The sequence below is a fragment of the Protopterus annectens genome, chromosome 4.part1 (genome assembly GCF_019279795.1).
Source record: "Protopterus annectens isolate FY-2018-M chromosome 4.part1, PAN1.0, whole genome shotgun sequence".
NCBI lineage: Eukaryota > Metazoa > Chordata > Ceratodontiformes > Protopteridae > Protopterus > Protopterus annectens.
The window spans coordinates 840,767,680-840,785,262 of NC_056734.1; the positions used below are offsets into that span (position 1 = coordinate 840,767,680).

Here is a 17,583-nt window from a genome sequence, read left to right on the forward strand (position 1 = left end):
GAAATGTCTGTTAATCAAACTATTGAATTGCCAGTTTTCTTTCCCAATCATTCAAACAGAGGAGAGTATTGCCTACATACCCTAGATATCCACAGGCAAATTAATTTTTACTTAAACAGGACTAGGTCCTTTCAAAAATCTGACCAGTTATTTTTGGCCTATTCTGGACCTAGATTAGGATCTGCTGTTGCTAAGTTCACATTAGCTAGATGGTTGAAGGACTGTGTGACCTTCATTTATACACAATGTAGTATCTCGTTGCCTACTACCATGAAAGCTCATTCAACAAGTTCGGTGGCAACTTCTGCTGCCTTCCATGCCAGAGCTTCTTTACATGACATCTGTGCAGCTGCAACTTGGGCTACGCCTCATACCTTCATCAATCATTACAAATTGGATTTGGCCTCCAGGGGCAGAGCATCTTTTGGTTCTATGGTGCTCAGGAATGTCCTTCCATGAGATCCTCCCAGGAATAGAGGTAGCTGGGGACTCTGTCCCATGCATAAGGAATGAACAAGGATTAACAATATCAGATAAAGTTATGTCTTACCATAACTTTCCATCTGTATTGTTGATCCTCGTTCAGTCATTTCGACCCTCCCTCCTTTCCCCTCCTGTGGCTTCTAGTGGATCTCACCATCCAATTCTCTTGGGTCATTTGACCAGAAGTAGCCTCTATCTTCTTTGACTTGCAAACTCAGTCTGAGGTAACGGAGAGGGGGATTATGCTCGAGAGTTTGTAGCTGACGCGAGCTTGGAAAATAGCCGGCTCGATTCAGATGTCGGAACCGATACCCATGTGTAATGACTGAACGAGGATCAACAATACAGATGGGACGTTATGGTAAGACATAACTTCTTTTTCTACTACTTTGCAGTTATGTCATTGGATGACAGTTTTGATGGTGGCTGTTCTGCTGAGAGTATGTGAACTCCACTCCCTCATGGCAGTTCCCCCATTTTTGGATTTCCACAAAGATAGACTTTTTCTTTGTACCAATCCATCTTTTATTCCCAAAGGTGATCAATGACTTGTCCTTAAATCAGTCCATTCACCTTTCTTCTTTATTCTCTTCACTTCAGAATACTGGTGAGAGAATTCTAAGCACATTAGTTTTGCATAGACAGCACCAACAGTATCTTGATAAGACTTTAAAGATGTTAGGAAAGTTGAGCAACTCTTTGCTCCTTTTCATGCAGGGTTGGGAGGGTGGCCTAATGGTTAAGGTGTTTGCCTTACAAACACAAAGTGCAGGGTTTGAGTCTCACAAGGGATAATTGGCTAGGCTTAAAATGGCTTGCAAGGGCAGTTAGCTTAGTACTAATCTATGAACCTATGAGATTGGGCTTGGCCGTTTCTAAGCAAACCACCTTCTACTGAATTTCCGAGACTATTTGTTGTTTTCATGATAACCAGCTTTCTTCAGTTTATACTCATTCTAACAGTGCAGTAGCCTCTTCTGGTACTTTAGGGGTCTGAATGTTAGATCCATTTAGGAAGCTGCTACTTGGTCTACTGTACATACCTTTACTAAATACTACAAGTTAGATGTACTGCCTCAGGCAAGAGCTGTATTTGTCAGGGCCATCCTTCATATTTTTTGGAGGGTACTTTAGTTGCTTCCTTATCCCATTCTCAACCGTAACTTTTGTACTCCCTTTAGTAAGGAAGTGATGAGGAAGGATATATTACAGTTGTGTAAAAACATATTGTAATAGTGGATGTCCTAATTTTTCACTGTTGCAGTACTCTGTCCCTTCTTCTTCCCCCCCTTCTTGGGTTCTGTTTTCTTCTTTCCCCCCTTTCTGGATGTATATGTTCTTCTTTTCTGTTCACTTGGGTTGCTCTCTCCTGAGACAGTTCAGTTCTGAGGATTAGGTGCTCGTATGTCACTTCTGTATCTTATGTCCTGGATGTAGGACTTATGTCTGATTTACAGCAAATGAAAGGGCCAAAGGCTTTGGTATGCTGACTGTGGATGTATGACTATCCTCTGTAGGATATCCCTTTAGTAAGGAATACTGCAGCAGTGAAAAGTTGGACATCTTCTGTTATGGTAAGTTCTTGCACAACTGTACTTTCTTATGACACATAACTGCTTCTGTGTGTATCTCCATGTAAAAGATTCAGTGCAGCCATCACTGCCTGGATGGTAATGATGTTAAGGTCAACATATGGTATATGCCGAGGGTGGCAGTGTAGGAGGCATCACAAGGTTACATCATATTTGTCAGGAAGTGTATGACATTGTGCCAACCCTAGTTGGTAGCTCTTCATACCCAATCTCCAGTGATAGGACATTTTCACCAGCAGACTCCATTTCATAGTAGTATACCTTGTCTGCTATGGGAGACCCTCAGTCCTATTACAACAGGCCTGCTGAGTGGTCCTAGGTTACATACTGATACTTAAATGCGCTTTGTAGTAGGACCTCACCTCAACATCCCCATTTGCAAATCATGTGATATGCTCCCACATCCAGTGTGTGAAGGCTACATGTCATTGTGCCCTTAGCCACCTGTGCACTTGATGACGACTGACCCACTGCAAACTCAGTCCTTTATAGCGTATGTAGAAATGTCTGATACACAGTGTAGCATGACCATCCACTGACCAGCATAGCTTAATATTAGCACTGCATGCATCCTGTTTTTTCTGTGTGATCCTGTACTGTCAGTATATACTCATCGGGGCCCATAGTTATGGAGTAGATATCACTATTAAGCCTGAGCCCTTCATTGTCTTTGTAGTGTGATGCAGCTGCTGTTTGTACACTCCATCTACAGTGTTGCTGTCCCTTCCATGTCAGTCACTTGTGTGCATTGTTGGACTGTACCTGTTCAGGTCTTTCCGTTTCTTTCCAACCGTATTATAGAACATGGCTCATGCTAGAAGCGTCGTGCAGGCCCATGGCAGGGTCCTGCCTCTGTACCATAGACTAAGGCTTTAGTAATGTTGCAGGTTTATGCATGTTCTTTGTTATAAATGGAGACTGATGTTCTTTAGATCCCATATTACCAGACAGGGCTTTAGTGGGTATACAGCTTGACCTGTAAAACAGTTGTGGTTTGAGGGGGAAGGTTTACAACATTTGGACATACTACAGTGGATATAAAAAGTGTATACACCCCTGTTAAAATACCAGGTTTTTGTGATATAAAAAAAATGAGACCACAATAAATCATTTCAAAACTTTTCCCACCTTTAATGTGACCTATAACCTGTACTATTCAATTGAAAAACAAACAAATCTGTTAGGGGAAAAATAAAAAAATGTACAATAAGCTGGTTGCACACGCTTAAAAAATACTTTATTGAAGCACCTTTTGATTTAATTACAGCATTCATTTGGTAGGAGTCTGTCAGCATGGCACATCTTGACTTGGCAATATCTGCCCACTCTTCCTTGCAAAAGCACTCCAAATCTGTCAGATTGCAAGGACATCTCTTCTGGTCACTCCACATATTTTCTATTGGATTTAGGTCTGGGCTGTGGCTGGGCCATTCCAAAACTTTATTTTTCTTTCTGGTGAAGCCATTCTTTTGTTGATTTGGATGTATGCTTGGGGTCATTGTCATGTTGAAAGGTGAAATTCCTCTTCATCTTCAGCTTTCTAGCAGATGCCTGAAGGTTTTGGATCAAAAGTGACTGGTATTTGGAACTGTTCATAATTCCCTCCACCTTGACTAAAGCCCCAGTTCCAGCTGAAGAAAAGCAACCCCAAAGCATGATATTGCCACCACCAGGATGGTGTTCCTGTGGTGATACGAAGTGTTGTTTTTGCGCCAAACGTACCTTTTGGAATTGTGGCCAAAAAGTTCAGCCTTGGTCTCATCAGACCTTAACACATTTTCCCACATGTTTTTGGGAGACTTGATATATTGTTTTGCAAATTTTAGCCGGGCCTGGATGTTTTTCTGTGAAACAAAAGGCTTCCGTCTTGCAACCCTACCCCATTGCTCAGACATATGGAGAATACGGGAGATTGTTGTCACATGTAGTACACAACCAGTACTTGCCAGAATTTCCTGCAGCTCCTTCAGTGTTGCTGTAGGTCTCTTGGCAGCCTCCCTGACCAGATTTTGTCTGGCCTTTTCATCAATTTTGGAGGGACATCCAGTTCTTTGCAACGTCACTGTTGTCCCATATTTTCTCCACTTTTTGATGACTGTGTTCATTGTGTTCCATGGTATATCCAATGCTGTGGAAATTTTGTACCCTTCTCCTGGCTGATACCTTTGAACAATGAGAGCCCTTTGATGCGTTGTAAGCTCTCTGCGAACCATGTCTTTTGCTGTAGCAGGCAACTGAGTAAATGTCAGGAAAATCCTACTAGGACAGCTGAACTTTATTTGGGGTTAATCAGAGTCTCTTTAATTGATGGCAGGTGTGTACCCAAGAAGACTGAATGCTGTAATTAAATCAAAAGGTGCTTCAACAAAGTATTAGTTTAAGGGTATTCTCACTTATCCAACCAGCCTATTGTACTTTTTTTATTTTATATTTTTCCCCTAACAGATTTGTTTGTTTTTCATTTCAGTTGTACAGGTTATCGACCACATTAAAGGTGGGAAAAGTTTTGAAATGATTTATTGTGGTCTCATTTTTTTATATCACAAAAACCTGACATTTTAACAGGGGTGTGTACACTTTTTATATCCACTGTATGTATGTAGTCTTACAGATTTCCTTTAGCCACAGTGCCTTCACTTATCAACTACATGGCCTTTTAGAATGTCACCTTGTAGGAACTGGTGATACATTTGAAATACATGCCATATATGTGAATCATGTGAACTGTCTAGGTGCCATATAGACACATTGATTATAATCCCATATGCTTGACATGCTACTTGATATTTCACAGAATGTGGTAGCCTTTTGTGGACCACGGGAGGCCTGTGTTGGCTATATATGTGCACTCTGCAGCATCCAGTGCCACATGCAGACAAGCATTGTCATGATAGTGACACATACTAATAGTTGTCCACTAGTGTACCAGGAAACCAGACATGATCATTCACATTTAGAAGCATTATACCTAGGAACTTGCTCAGTATTCTAGGGGAAGCGGCCTGAGAAGTACTTATGTCCCTTGTTGATCTCTGAAAGGTTTCTGTAGTTAAGTGGAAAGAGTTGCACATATCTTGGTCTCTGCGTGGATAAGAAGTCCACTGATTCCTGTAGTTTAATATGTGGATGGTGCATATTAGTAAGGTTTATACAATGTTTGATCTACAAAGACTCAGTCAAGAACTTTTTAGGAAAGTTGTGAAATGTTATTCAGTGCCAGTAATGTTTTCATTGCTGGCAGGCACCTCTTTGAGCACATAAGCAGAAAGTGGCTACTAGATGCTACTGCCTTTCTAAGCATTTTTGCACTCCTTGATATTTTTGGTGTGTTTTGTCTCTTTATAGGCTGGCAAACCCTGCGGCACAGCTCCCCCATTATGGCAGTGAATCACAACTGTATTCACCTTGTATATATCTGCATGTCATTACGGATTCATTGCAGTACCACTTTCATTTGCAAGTCATTTGCATATATTTTGTGTGGCAGCCACACTTCTGCTTGCTGCACCATAGTGCAATTTAACACCATGAATCACTGTTATAAATACACATGGACCATACCACTCAAGCTCTTAGACCAAGAAATCTGGACAAAGCCATAAATAATGTGGAGAGAAAGGCCCAAAAGTAGGGACAATTTTTAAATAAACTCAAATCTGTCATTTTCTGACTTAAATCTTTAATGATTTGTCAATGATTTGCCAGAAAACCACAATTTTACGAAAAACAGACCAAAAATATGAAGCAAAAATCTGTACGTTTGAGAGGTGTGACATGGACATTATCCACACATGTACTCATTACATAGTATGGAACTAATCTATGAATCCCAGCCATTGTTATAGTGAAGCCATCATAATAAATTACTGTATTATGCTTTGATTGAGAGTTGGAGCCTCTCTCCATCTGTCAGTATTCCTTGTCAACAGCTTCAGTGGGGTGCTTTTAAGAAGAATAGAACAAAGCATGAAATTGCTTTAGGAATTGTGCAAGGAGGGCACAGTATTCAGGTTGCATGTTCTAGCAGAATAAAGAACCATTGGCTGAGGTGCTGTCAGAGTTTTGGAGTTACAGTAAGTACCTGTTTAACCTTTACAGTAGGTTTTTATGTAGTGGATACTTCTAGCATGGAGTCCCACAATACCTTTTGTGAATCCTGCGCATCCCAGCGTATTTCCTTATGTCTGGTTCTCGACATTTACTTGCAGTTGACTAAGGGGATCCTTGGGAGAGACTGGAGAAGAGCAATGTGTTTACCAACATTTGATATGCTTAAAACAGCATCTGTATTTTAAAGAATATTTTTGTTTAATCTGTTTTATCGGTCTTACCAAAATAATTGTCATATTTTTGTTATGGTACTTTAAAGAAAATGTATATAGTGCAGATATATTTTTAGTTTGTATTTTAAAAAAATTATGTACCAAGATTCTCATCTTCACGTTTGCTGTAGAAAATAATACTGATTAAACTTTTCCCCCGCAGTCAAATGCTAAATGTCCACTGTGCAGAAGTTTAATTCGTACAGAAGAGCTGCTGGAATGCCCTTCAGAGGAGACAGAATCATCAGCTGAGGAAAAAGTGGATAAAGACTGGGTGTCCAGTTCAAAAGTAAATATTGCTGTTTTGTTGTTCATGTTTGCCTTTAGATACTGGACTGTTCTGTGAATATCACCAAGTAACCAAACATTCTAGGCAGTATTTTTTCTGAAGCACTCAAGTGTTTTTATGTACAGTTGGAAAACTTCATTGACCAATTATCTGTAGGTTTCTTCCACTTTTGCTGTTGAAAGTTAGTGCATAGGTTTGAGGCTATGAACTTTGCCCTGGTTTGATTCCCTTTTTCTGCTGGTCTATTTTGTGATCCTAACCAGACAGTGTTCTTGGGCCTTCATCCAGTAGGATAACCCAGTGAACAAAATGTAAAAATAAAAAAAATTGAGCAAACCTAATACACACCATAAAGATTATTGCTGCAAAAATTGTGTGCCAGACTCAAAACACAATATCCACCAAGGCAGCTCAGAACAGATGCAGGGGAGGCATACTGACCCCATGGTGATATGGGTTACTTGTCCCCCTGCCCGGTGAAAGAGTTATAATATACACCAAGTTTGCCAGGATGCTGGCAGGGGTATAAACCACACACATGATTAACAGAATAATGACCTCTTGTCTCTGTGTTGGTGATACCCAGAATGGAGGAGTAAATGGGCTGGAGTTCCATTGAGGGGAGACTTGGTTGTCAGCAGCCACAGGAAGCAAGCAGCATATAGGTGAACGTGTAACTTTTAAGGCTTGTAGTTACTGTCTTGCACTGTATCTTTAGTAGAAATCATCCTGTATGCCTTTCTGCATCTGTTTGGCTGCCAAACTAAACAATCATTCCAGTTAGGCTTGTAATCTCATTGGTTAGAAAAACAACTTGTATGTTTTAGCAGAGTAAAATGTTTTACTTTTTCTTGTCTGGAGAATGTATTTTCTTTGTTCTTGTAGATGTATGATGTGCATCATGAAAGTCATTGGCAAATGCTCTTGAAGACACCAGATTCCTTCCTTGGATACCTATCTACATTTTTTGTCCTGCTTTGTGGAAGACCATGTTAGTCACAATTCTATGCACTGTGCATTTTTAAATATTGTTAGTTAGAAGGCTTTGGAACTTTTTAAGGTACAGATGTCTGCAAAATATTCCTTATGCAGATGTTGCTATTCTGTGTCAGTTCTGTGACTTAAAAAAAAGGCAGAAGAGTCTAACATTCAAAGCAAAACATCTCCTGAAAAAGCATAAAAACATGAATCTTCAGAGGGCAAGTCACTGGTATTCCTGGGAGTAATTGTCTAAGGTAAGGTGTTTCTCCCTCTTCCTCTTTCTCTCTGGATGCTGGAGTCAAAGTCCAGCTGCCTGCTGCAAAGCCTCCATTGATATCTGTTATTCCCTTCTTTTAAAATCTAGGCCTCATAGCAAGTAAACTAAATGTCACCTCTACTTAGTCTCGGGTAGGAAAATGTTCCACTGATACCATAGACACACTTGAAGTCAACCTGCCCACTTCATGAGGTGAGGCCCACTTCTTTTGCTGTTCTGTTTAAAAAAAAATTGAAGCCTTCCCTTTCCTGGCAAATAAACTGAATACCACCTAAACCCAGTAACACTAGATGCCATGCCATTAATACTATAGTACTTTAAGTCTCATAATAACTTTGATGTAGTAAAAACATGCCTTTTCAGTGCTTGGCTTAACACCTGGAACTTGTTGCCTCCTTATCTAAAAAAGTGTTACTGATTTAAACCATTCAGAGACCATCAGTACAGCTGCTTCTTGATAAATCTAACTGCTACCGCTATAGCTACCCATTAGTAGCCTGTTAGCCCTGACCTTCAGTCACTAATGTAACACTCCACAGATCATGTAATGATTGATGATTGGTTTGCATTTGTGTGATCAGGAATGGAGAGATTGTATTTCAGATGGTCAAAGACAAAAGTTGGCAATTAGCCACCTGTACACCTACAATGTCAGACTGCACCCTGTTGAGTGTATCTGTACCTTCCCAAAGGTGTTTGATTTCAGAGTTAGTATACAAGTAAATGAGGAGGCTGTGGGGAATGACATCCCTTGTAGAGAACATATGGGTCTTACCCCTTTTAAAAAAAAATGTGTTTCGTGACTTTCCAGTTGTGGACTTGCTGTCTGTGACCATTTGACCTTTTTATTCGTTAGGTTCAAAATCAAACATGATATCTACTTTTGTTATCCCAGTAGTGCAGAGAGCTACTGATACCCCCAAGAACTACTCTGAACTGATTTTCTTATTACCTTGAACTTTGTATTCTTATCATGTTTTGTACCCTTATTTTGATTTGTATTGGCTGTGTATCATGGAAATGTGCGTTTGCTATATACTGTGTACTGTAACTTTGTATAAGTGGTGTTCAGCATCTGAGGTTGTCTGAAGTTAGTCCATTTGGATCAGTACATTACCGTGGTTAAAAGATGCTAAGTAAGCATGTGCTCACAAGTGCACACAGCTGGCTTGTGGGACACACTCACTGTGTAACCATTCAAGGAATTCATTCAGATTATTTCCCAACATATTTAGGAGTTCCACTAGGATCCGTTTTAGGTCCTTTTTTGTTCAATCTAGTATTTGCAACTTTTCCAGTAAATAAATCCTGTTGGATAAATAGGTATGCAGATAGCTGTGAGGTTGTGTTTGTGGCTTTTCAAAAGATGGCACTAAATGTCTATAAACAATACTTACGCAATATTTTGATTTGGGCTAATAAAGTATGCCTCACAGCACAGGTAAAGTCCCATGAGATTCTTCTCAGCTAAGCTGGGAGTTCCTTCTGGAGTGAGGAGTCTGCATGTCCTCCCAGCGATCGAGGTGGCCTCGAAGACTTTCTTGAATGGGCATGCCTTACGCTGAATTGAAGGTTGTGGTCGAGGGCCCAACCTGCACTATAAAATCTACTGCCAATCATTAGCGCGGACGGAGTTCAGCTGTCTTGACCTTACAGGAAAAGCCGAAAAGACAAACAATACAGATCTCCACTTAAGCAATAAATGGCAAGTAACCTGCTTTGGAGGGTATGCAATAAGACATCCTTTCGTTCTGCATGGATCAAAAACATTCTGGGATAAAAGTGACTCTCAGTCTATCTTTCAGTAAGCATTTCATCATCAGAAACAAAGACTTAAGACAACTTGGTGTAATGCTGAAATGCATCAATGAAAAGAATGTGGTCAAACCTTAAAAACGTTAAAGACCAGTATTGTAATACAACAGTTCATTCTGTGTGTACACAAGTCATCAGTTTTGAAAATTTGAATCCAATGTTGTCTTCTCAATCTGGCTTCAAACTGTGGATTTTCAGATCCAACCCTAGCCAAATCAATAAGACTTCAACTTGACCAGCTCAGCCTTCCCTATCCACAGTCCCCTTCTTCCCAACAGACACCCCAGATGAAGGTTGCTGCCATTCCTGTATGCAGCTTGGTTGATGACTCTGCTAAAACATATCCTTTTTGTTTAGACTTTCTGTACTGTTTTTTTCCCTACCGTTTAGATATAATATTTTATAGGTTAGGTAGATTATCTAGATTTAGGTTTAGAATTGTTTTCCTTAATATGTGTATATTTAGCAGCTGGCTTTTCCTAATGTTTGGGTAGTTGTTTGCAATGGTAGGGTAGATTTCTTTCTAGGGAGTGTTGTGTAGTGTTTCTTTTCTGTGTAATGTGTGTATTTGTTACAGGGTTCTTCCATATTTATGGATAAGAGATTAAAAAAACGTATTGCTTGTGGGCACAAGCTGACCTCACAAGAAGCGCATTAGTGTATCTGTTGTTTGGAGGTTGCCCACCTCTATTCCCTCTGCTCAATCTGCAAGGGGTTCGGGTCAAGGGCAGTTGATGAGAAAAAGGCTAAGTTAGTCCTTAAGGATCTCCTTCCTGCTGGTTCTTCGGCTTTGACAAACCTCACCCCTTCCAAGGACTCCAAGACCTCTAGAGGGGACAAGGGGTTCATAAGAGGTCCTTTTCTGTCTGCATGCCTGTACCCTCTTCTGGCTCATTGGACCCAATGGTCTCAGTACCTTTGGGTGTCCTGGCAGCCTCAGCTCCGACTTGGCTGTGACTCCTTTGAGCCGATTGCCCTCAGTGCTGACCATGAGCAAGGCTGCGTCTACAGTACTCAGTGTACAGAGCTCTTGTTTGGTCAAAGGGGCTGTTTGGTAGGGTAGCTCCCCCCTTATCCCCATTCACTATAACAGAGATGTTCAAAGTTTCTTTGGCGCAGATCTGGCAAGTTGGTTCTTAGTCTTCTGAGCGACCCTCCACGTCCCCATCAGTGGCATCTTCTGCTCAGTCATGGTGGTCGATGGGCAGTTTCATAGCGCCAGACCTGGAGCAGCTGATGAGGTCCTTTTTTTCAGACTCTGTTGCAGTTAGGGCTTATCCCTTCAGGTCCAGGACTCTTTCCCAGAACCTCATCTCTGTCACCTTGCTTTCCTCCCTCGGTCCCTGTGGATCCGAGGTTTGACTATATTCCCACCCTCTGGGTTGGATCCAATGGCTTGGCCTTCCTCGACTCCAACTCCTACCTTGATCTCATTGACTACATCTGTGTTGGAACAGAGTGGACCTCAGCCATGGCATCGAGGATGGAATGTCCAGGTCGGGTATGACAGTTCCAGCTTTGAGTTCATACATCCTGCTCGGAGTTTCAGCCTTTGACAGCTCAGCTCTGATTTTGAAGAGATGTAGCTCCTGCAGATTCAGATGCATATCTGGTATCTTCGGATCCTGAAACTATCAGCTTCAGGAGGCCAACTTCCACTTCCAAATTTGATGTCATGGAGAGGATGTTTTCTGCTCAGGATATGGATCAGTCTTCCTCAGCTGGTGTTCCATCCCCCTTCTCATCTGTACCTGCCCCCAGTTATCAATTTGCTCATGGACAGTCCATGTTAATTGGTTCCCTGATGGGGATTCTGCCACTTCCCCCTCCCCTCTGGCTTCGACCAAGCAAGAGACCGTTCAACAGGAAACTCCTCGATTCCCTTGAGGAATCTCTCACTGAGAATACTGATCTCAAATGAGGAGAAGGGGTCCCCTAAGTCACAGCTGGATAACACCTCCTTTGACAGTCTGTTGGAGCTTCGTCACCAGAGTGGGGACTGGACCACAGAACCTCCCTCTCTGGAGGAGCCAATATTTTTGGAGGCCTTGGTTTGGGCCCATCTACACCCTGGGGAGAGATGTTCCTCGTGTTTCACTGTTGCAGTCATCACACTTGGATTATCTGCCTGCAGGTAGCCCTCAGTCGGCCTGAATACCAGAATCTTAGGGTTTCTGCGTCGGATGCTGTCACTTCTTCCATGACATCAGGTCATCAGGGGTATAAAACAGGCAGCCAACGCCGTTACATCAGTCTTTCTTGCCGAGGAGGAGCCCGAAGCAGTTCGCAAGTGCTGGTCGGCCGCTACCTGAAATTTTCGTTTTCGAGTTTGTAATCCTGAAGTCTTCTAAAGCTAAACACTCCGTTGGGGATCCTTTTTTTTCTTGCTCTAACTGATGTCCGAAAAAGTTAACAATTGTCTTGCCTGTGGAAAGCAAATACCTCACAGAGATTTTCATTCTTACTGCGTCACCTGTTTAGGCCCAGACCACGATGTCCCTCGCTGTCTGTTTTGTGCCTTGTTTAACGCTCAAACCATTTGTCATCGGGCTATCTTTGTCGCTACATTTTTTTTGGTCTCGTTCTCCATATTCCAAAATGGCTTCGATAAGCCATCTGACTACCAATCTTCCGAAAAAACGTAAAGACAGAGACAGACCGCATAGGTCCAAAACTGCCGATGACACTTCCGTTAAGCTTGTCGCCAGTCAACCAGTACTCAGGTGCCTTTGCAGCCCCTGATGCCCACTCCTACAGATTCGCCCGCCTCTGCTGAGACCCATTCGGAGTCGCGAGATGCTTCTTCGACTATGGAACCTGCGGATGTCTCTACCTTGGATGGGTCCGGAGTCGCTGTGCAAGCACCGGCTTTAGAGGGTGTATTCTGTCCTACCGATGTTCGAATTAAACCAACCACTTCGTTTTTAGCTAAAACTACCGAGTTTCTGAGGCCCAGAGTACACACTACACCTAGACATCTGACGACCAAAGCGCATGCTCAAGCTCCCATGCCACAAAAACAAATGCTTAGAATGGCTGAAGACCTTATTACCCTAATTAGGGGAAGCCAGCCTTCCCCTGCTAAGAGACAAAGAACTGAGTTTCATTCTGATTCTACAGACCAGGAGTTCAATGACTCTGACCCTTCTGATTATCAGGACATGCCCTTATCAACCTGTGAGGATTCAGATGCAGAGGAATCCATTCCCTCTGCCTCCCCTCCAGAGGATTTTTCTTTTGGTGAAACCTTGCATACTTTGAGAGCATTTCCGCTGGGAATGCCAGGGCTACCCTCAGTCCAAAAAGAGAATCAGAGAATTTTTAGAGTTGCCTCAGCACAGGCCTCTAGCTATACCCCCTGTCCTGGATGTTGTAGATGATGTTTTTATGGAGTTCAGTCTTACTCCAGATGCTTTACGCCAGGCCCCTAGGAAACTTGACAGGTACTACAGATTACCTGATTCCCACAAATTTCTCCTCAAGAATCCTACTGCAGATCCAGAGACCATTTCCCAGGGACCTAAAGGTATTAAGGCTACTACAGCCAAAAATACTACCCCTGCAGATGGGGATTCCAGAGCTTTAGACAGATGGGGTAAGAAGGTATATACCTCTGCAACTCTTGCCATAAGGGCATTGAATTGCCAGTTTCACATGTTGAAGTAGCAGCAGCATATTATGGAACTAATTAAACAAAAAATGATGTTACTCTCAGATTGTGCAGAAAATAAAGATTTACAAGAGCTAATACATTCTGCAAACCAAGTTAGTAAGCATACTTTGCAGTGTGGCTTTGATGCCCTAGAAGCATCTTGCAGGGCTGCAGTCACTGGGTCTGTACTGAGAAGGCATGCTTGGCTGAAGAAGAAAACCTTGCCAGATCATGTCAAATCCAAATTACTAGACGCTCCTTTAAATAAGGATGGTTTATTTGGCACCAGACAGAAGAGGTTCTTAAAAAGATGGAAGAAAAAGCTAAATCTATGCAAACTATTAAAGAATTCTTACAAGTGCAACCACCTAGATTCAGTAGGCATTGGGCTTCTAAAAACTGGTCCTTTCCAGCCCATTCTAGGCCTTCTCAGACCAAACCCAGGGGAAACAGGCCACTCAGACTACAGTCTCAGGGTATGCAGAGATCTAAACAATGGAGTACCCCACCTCAAAAATAGGGAGTGGTAAGCCACCCCCCTTCTATTATCCTTCCCAGCCCTGCCCAATTACTTGTACCCCTAGCAGGAAACCTTGCCCTTCAGGCAAACAACTGGATGTTTATTACTCAGGACAGATGGGTCCTAAACATTGTATCCCAGGGGGTACAGATTCTACTTCCATACACTGCCACCCCCAAGTGGGTTTCCAGACTTTCCCCCAAACCAATGGGCAGAGGCTAAAAAGCAAGTACTTTCCCTGCTCAATATCAGAGCTATTCAACCTGTTCCAGTAGAACAAAGGGGGCAGGGTTTCAACTCCAGACTTTTCCTGGTGCCCAGAAAAGAGGGCTCTTGGCACCCAATCCTGGATCTAGCCACTCTCAACGCCTTTCTGGTGGTCCCAAAATTCAAGATGCTTACCCTGCAACAGCTTCTCCCTATGCTAGCCAAGGATGTCTGGTTAGTCACTCTAGACTTAAAAGAAGCTTATGTGCACATCCCCATAAGGGAGTCATGCAGAAAATATCTATGCTTCAGGGCAGGCTCTATGCACTATCCGTTCTCTGCACTTTCCTTTTATCTATGCTTCAGGGCAGGCTCTATGCACTATCCGTTCTCTGCACTTTCCTTTGACTTATCTACTCGCCCAGAGTATTCACAAAGTGCCTGGCTCCAGCCATTGCATACTGCAGGCAGAAAAGTATCCAAGTTTTCCCATACTTGGACGACTGCCTGATTCAGACGGACAGTCAGGAATTGCTACTTCAGCACCTGGGATTTGTAAAAAGCCTTCTCACTTCATTGGGGTACTCCATCAACGAAAAGAAATCACAACTGGTGCCTAGTCAAAGGATTCTATTCCTGGGAGCAAGCTTGGACACAACTTCCCAGATGGCTTTTCTCACTTAAGAAAAACAGGTCTATCTGACAAACTACTTGAAACAAATGGCCACCAGAATCCAGCTATCTGCAAGAAAAATACTGCAAGCCCTAGGGTTCATGGCTTCATGTATTCTGCTAATTCCATATTAAAGACTGCATACGAGGAAACTTCAGTGGTACTTGAAAAGTCTTTGGTGCCAGCATTCTCAGGACCTGGAAACAGTTATTCCAATCATACCTTGTCTAACGGCAGAGTTCCTTTGGTGGGCAGAAGCATGCAACCACAACAAGGGACTGCTTTTCTCTCAACCCCTCGCCTCCCAAACCCTGACAACAGATGCCTCAGACTATGCATGGGGGGGGGGGGGGGGGTCTCACATGGCAGGCAAATGCATTCAGGGCCACTGGACCCCAGCCCAGATTCTCCTACACATCAATCAGAAAGAGATGTTAGCTGTACAGAATGCTTTGACAGCCTTCAAATACCTAATCCTTCCAGGGCAACTGCTTATAAAAACGGACAACACCACAGTTATGTGGTACATAAATAAGCAGGGGGGAATCTATTTTTACCCACTCTTCAGGTTAGCCATGGCCCTGTGGAACACAGCCTTGAGCAACCAAGTGCATCTGCAAGCTCAATTCCTGCCAGGTAAACAAAATTCACTGGCAGACGACTTAAGCAAAAATCTCCTAGACCCACACGAGTGGAAACTGGAGCCCAACCCCTTCAATCTTCTGATCCGGAGGTGGACCTATTTGCCTCCCCCCCCCCCGAGAACCACCAGTTGAGCAAATTCTGCACCAGAAACCCTCACAGCAGGGCCTGGAAAGTGGATGCCTTATCCTTTCAATGGGAAAACCTCTCAATTTATGCCTTTCCCTCTCTGCCCCTCCTGTCAAAAGTACTACTCCAGATAAAACAGGACAGACCAAGGGCAATTCTTATTGTCCCAGACTGGCCACATCAGCACTGGTACCCAATCTTGCGCAGTCTGACAATAGTGCCACCTTCACCAGACTCCTACCCTGCTGTCTCAGCAGGAGGGACAGATTTTGCATGCACAATTGCAATCCCTAAACCTTGCAGCCTGGCTTTATCCCTTCAGTACACCACCAGCAACCTTCAGCAAACAGGTGCTGGATGTCATTCTTGAAGCCAGAAGGCCTAGTACTAGGAAATCCTGTGCTGAAAGTGGAAAAGATATTATTCTTGGAATCAGTCTCAAGGGAAGGGCACAACAGTGCCCTCCTTACCTCTAATCCTGCATTTCCTAGCAGAGCTACTCCACAGAGGCCTATCCTTCTCCTCCATTAAGATTCATGCCTCTGCCATCTCAGCTCATTATAATACTGAGCCACCTCTATTTTCTCACCCTCTCATCAAACAGTTCTGCGAGGAGCTAACAACTTAAGGCCCCCTAGGAGAGCACCCACCCCTGCCTGGGACCTTAACTTTGTACTGGAAACGCTCACGCTCCCCCCTTTTGAACCTGCAGCTTCAGCAGAGTTAAAATTCCTCTCTTGGAAAACAGCCTTGCTTTTAGCCATAACTTCAGCAAGAAGAGTGTCTGAGTTACAGGCACTAATGGCTGTGGAACCCTTCATTATTTTCCATGCTGACAGGGTTTTCCTCAGGACTAACCCGTCCTTTATGCCTAAGGTGGTGTCCAGTGTGGGTTTAAACCAATCCATCCATTTGCCAACCTTCTTCCCTAACCCTCAGAATAAAGGGGAAAGGATCCTGCACTCCTTGGACATGTACAGACAGCTCAGGATCTACCTTGACAGGACTAAACCTTTCAGAAAATCTGACCAGCTGCTAGTCAGCTTTGTTACAGGTGCAGAGGGTAAGGCCATTTCAAAGTAAACTATTTCCAAATGGATAGCACACTGCATCCATTTCTGCTACAAGCACCATGGAAAACCTACCCCACAGGGGATCAGACCACATTCCACTAGGGCTGCTTCCACCTCTACAGCATTTCTCAGGGGAGTCCCTACCAAGGACATTCTGGAAGCTGCAACCTGGAGTTCTGTACACACCTTCAGCAAGCATTACCACTTACGAATCTTTTCTAAATCCAGAGCTGGATTTGCTACATCAGTCTCACAAGGCCTACTAGCCAGCCCTAACACTTCTTGACTGCCTCCACCCTTCTTCAGCTTTGGGAATCAACCCAAGTGTGATGACTGTAACAGTGAAACACGAAGAACATAGTACAGTAGTGTACACTTACCATAAATGTAGATGTTCGAGTGTATTCACTGTTGCAGTACTGGTTTCCCTCCCTCCAGCCCTCTGGCTTTCTATATCTTTCTACCTCTCCTCTCTATGGCCATTCCTAATGGCATTGGTATTTACATTTTACTAGTAGTGTTCCCTACCATATACTAGCTTCCTATTTGGGGGCTCTTGACATTTGGGGCAAGAAAAACTGATGTAATTGCATTGGCTGTTTTATACCCCTGACACCCTGACTTCATGGAAAAACCGACAGCATCAGATTCAGAAATCCTAAGACTCTGGTATTCGGGCCAACTGAGGGCTACCTGCAGGCAGATAACCCAAGTGTGATGACTGCAACAGTGAATACACTCTAACATCTATATTTATGTAAGTGTACACAACTGTACTTTCCTCTTCCAGATGTGCTCATGGTCTTACTGTCTCAGAAGACTTGGAAGAACCAGACTCGGTAGAGCAAAAAATGTAATGCTTGTGGGCACAAGCTGCCCTCATAAGATACACGCGTGTGTCTGTTGTTTGGGGACAGCCCACTTTGAT

At 43.1% G+C, this 17,583-nt stretch overlaps 1 protein-coding gene across 1 annotated transcript in view; it reads left to right on the forward strand.

The window, feature by feature from the left end:
• The window catches only part of HLTF (helicase like transcription factor), a gene marked incomplete in the record, with an annotated part of 1,324,997 nt that overhangs the window by 1,066,381 nt on the left and 241,033 nt on the right, over window positions 1-17,583 (forward strand). The window contains 1 exon segment of the mRNA XM_044070619.1: window positions 6,561-6,686. Within this exon segment, the coding sequence (XP_043926554.1) occupies window positions 6,561-6,686 (126 nt within the window).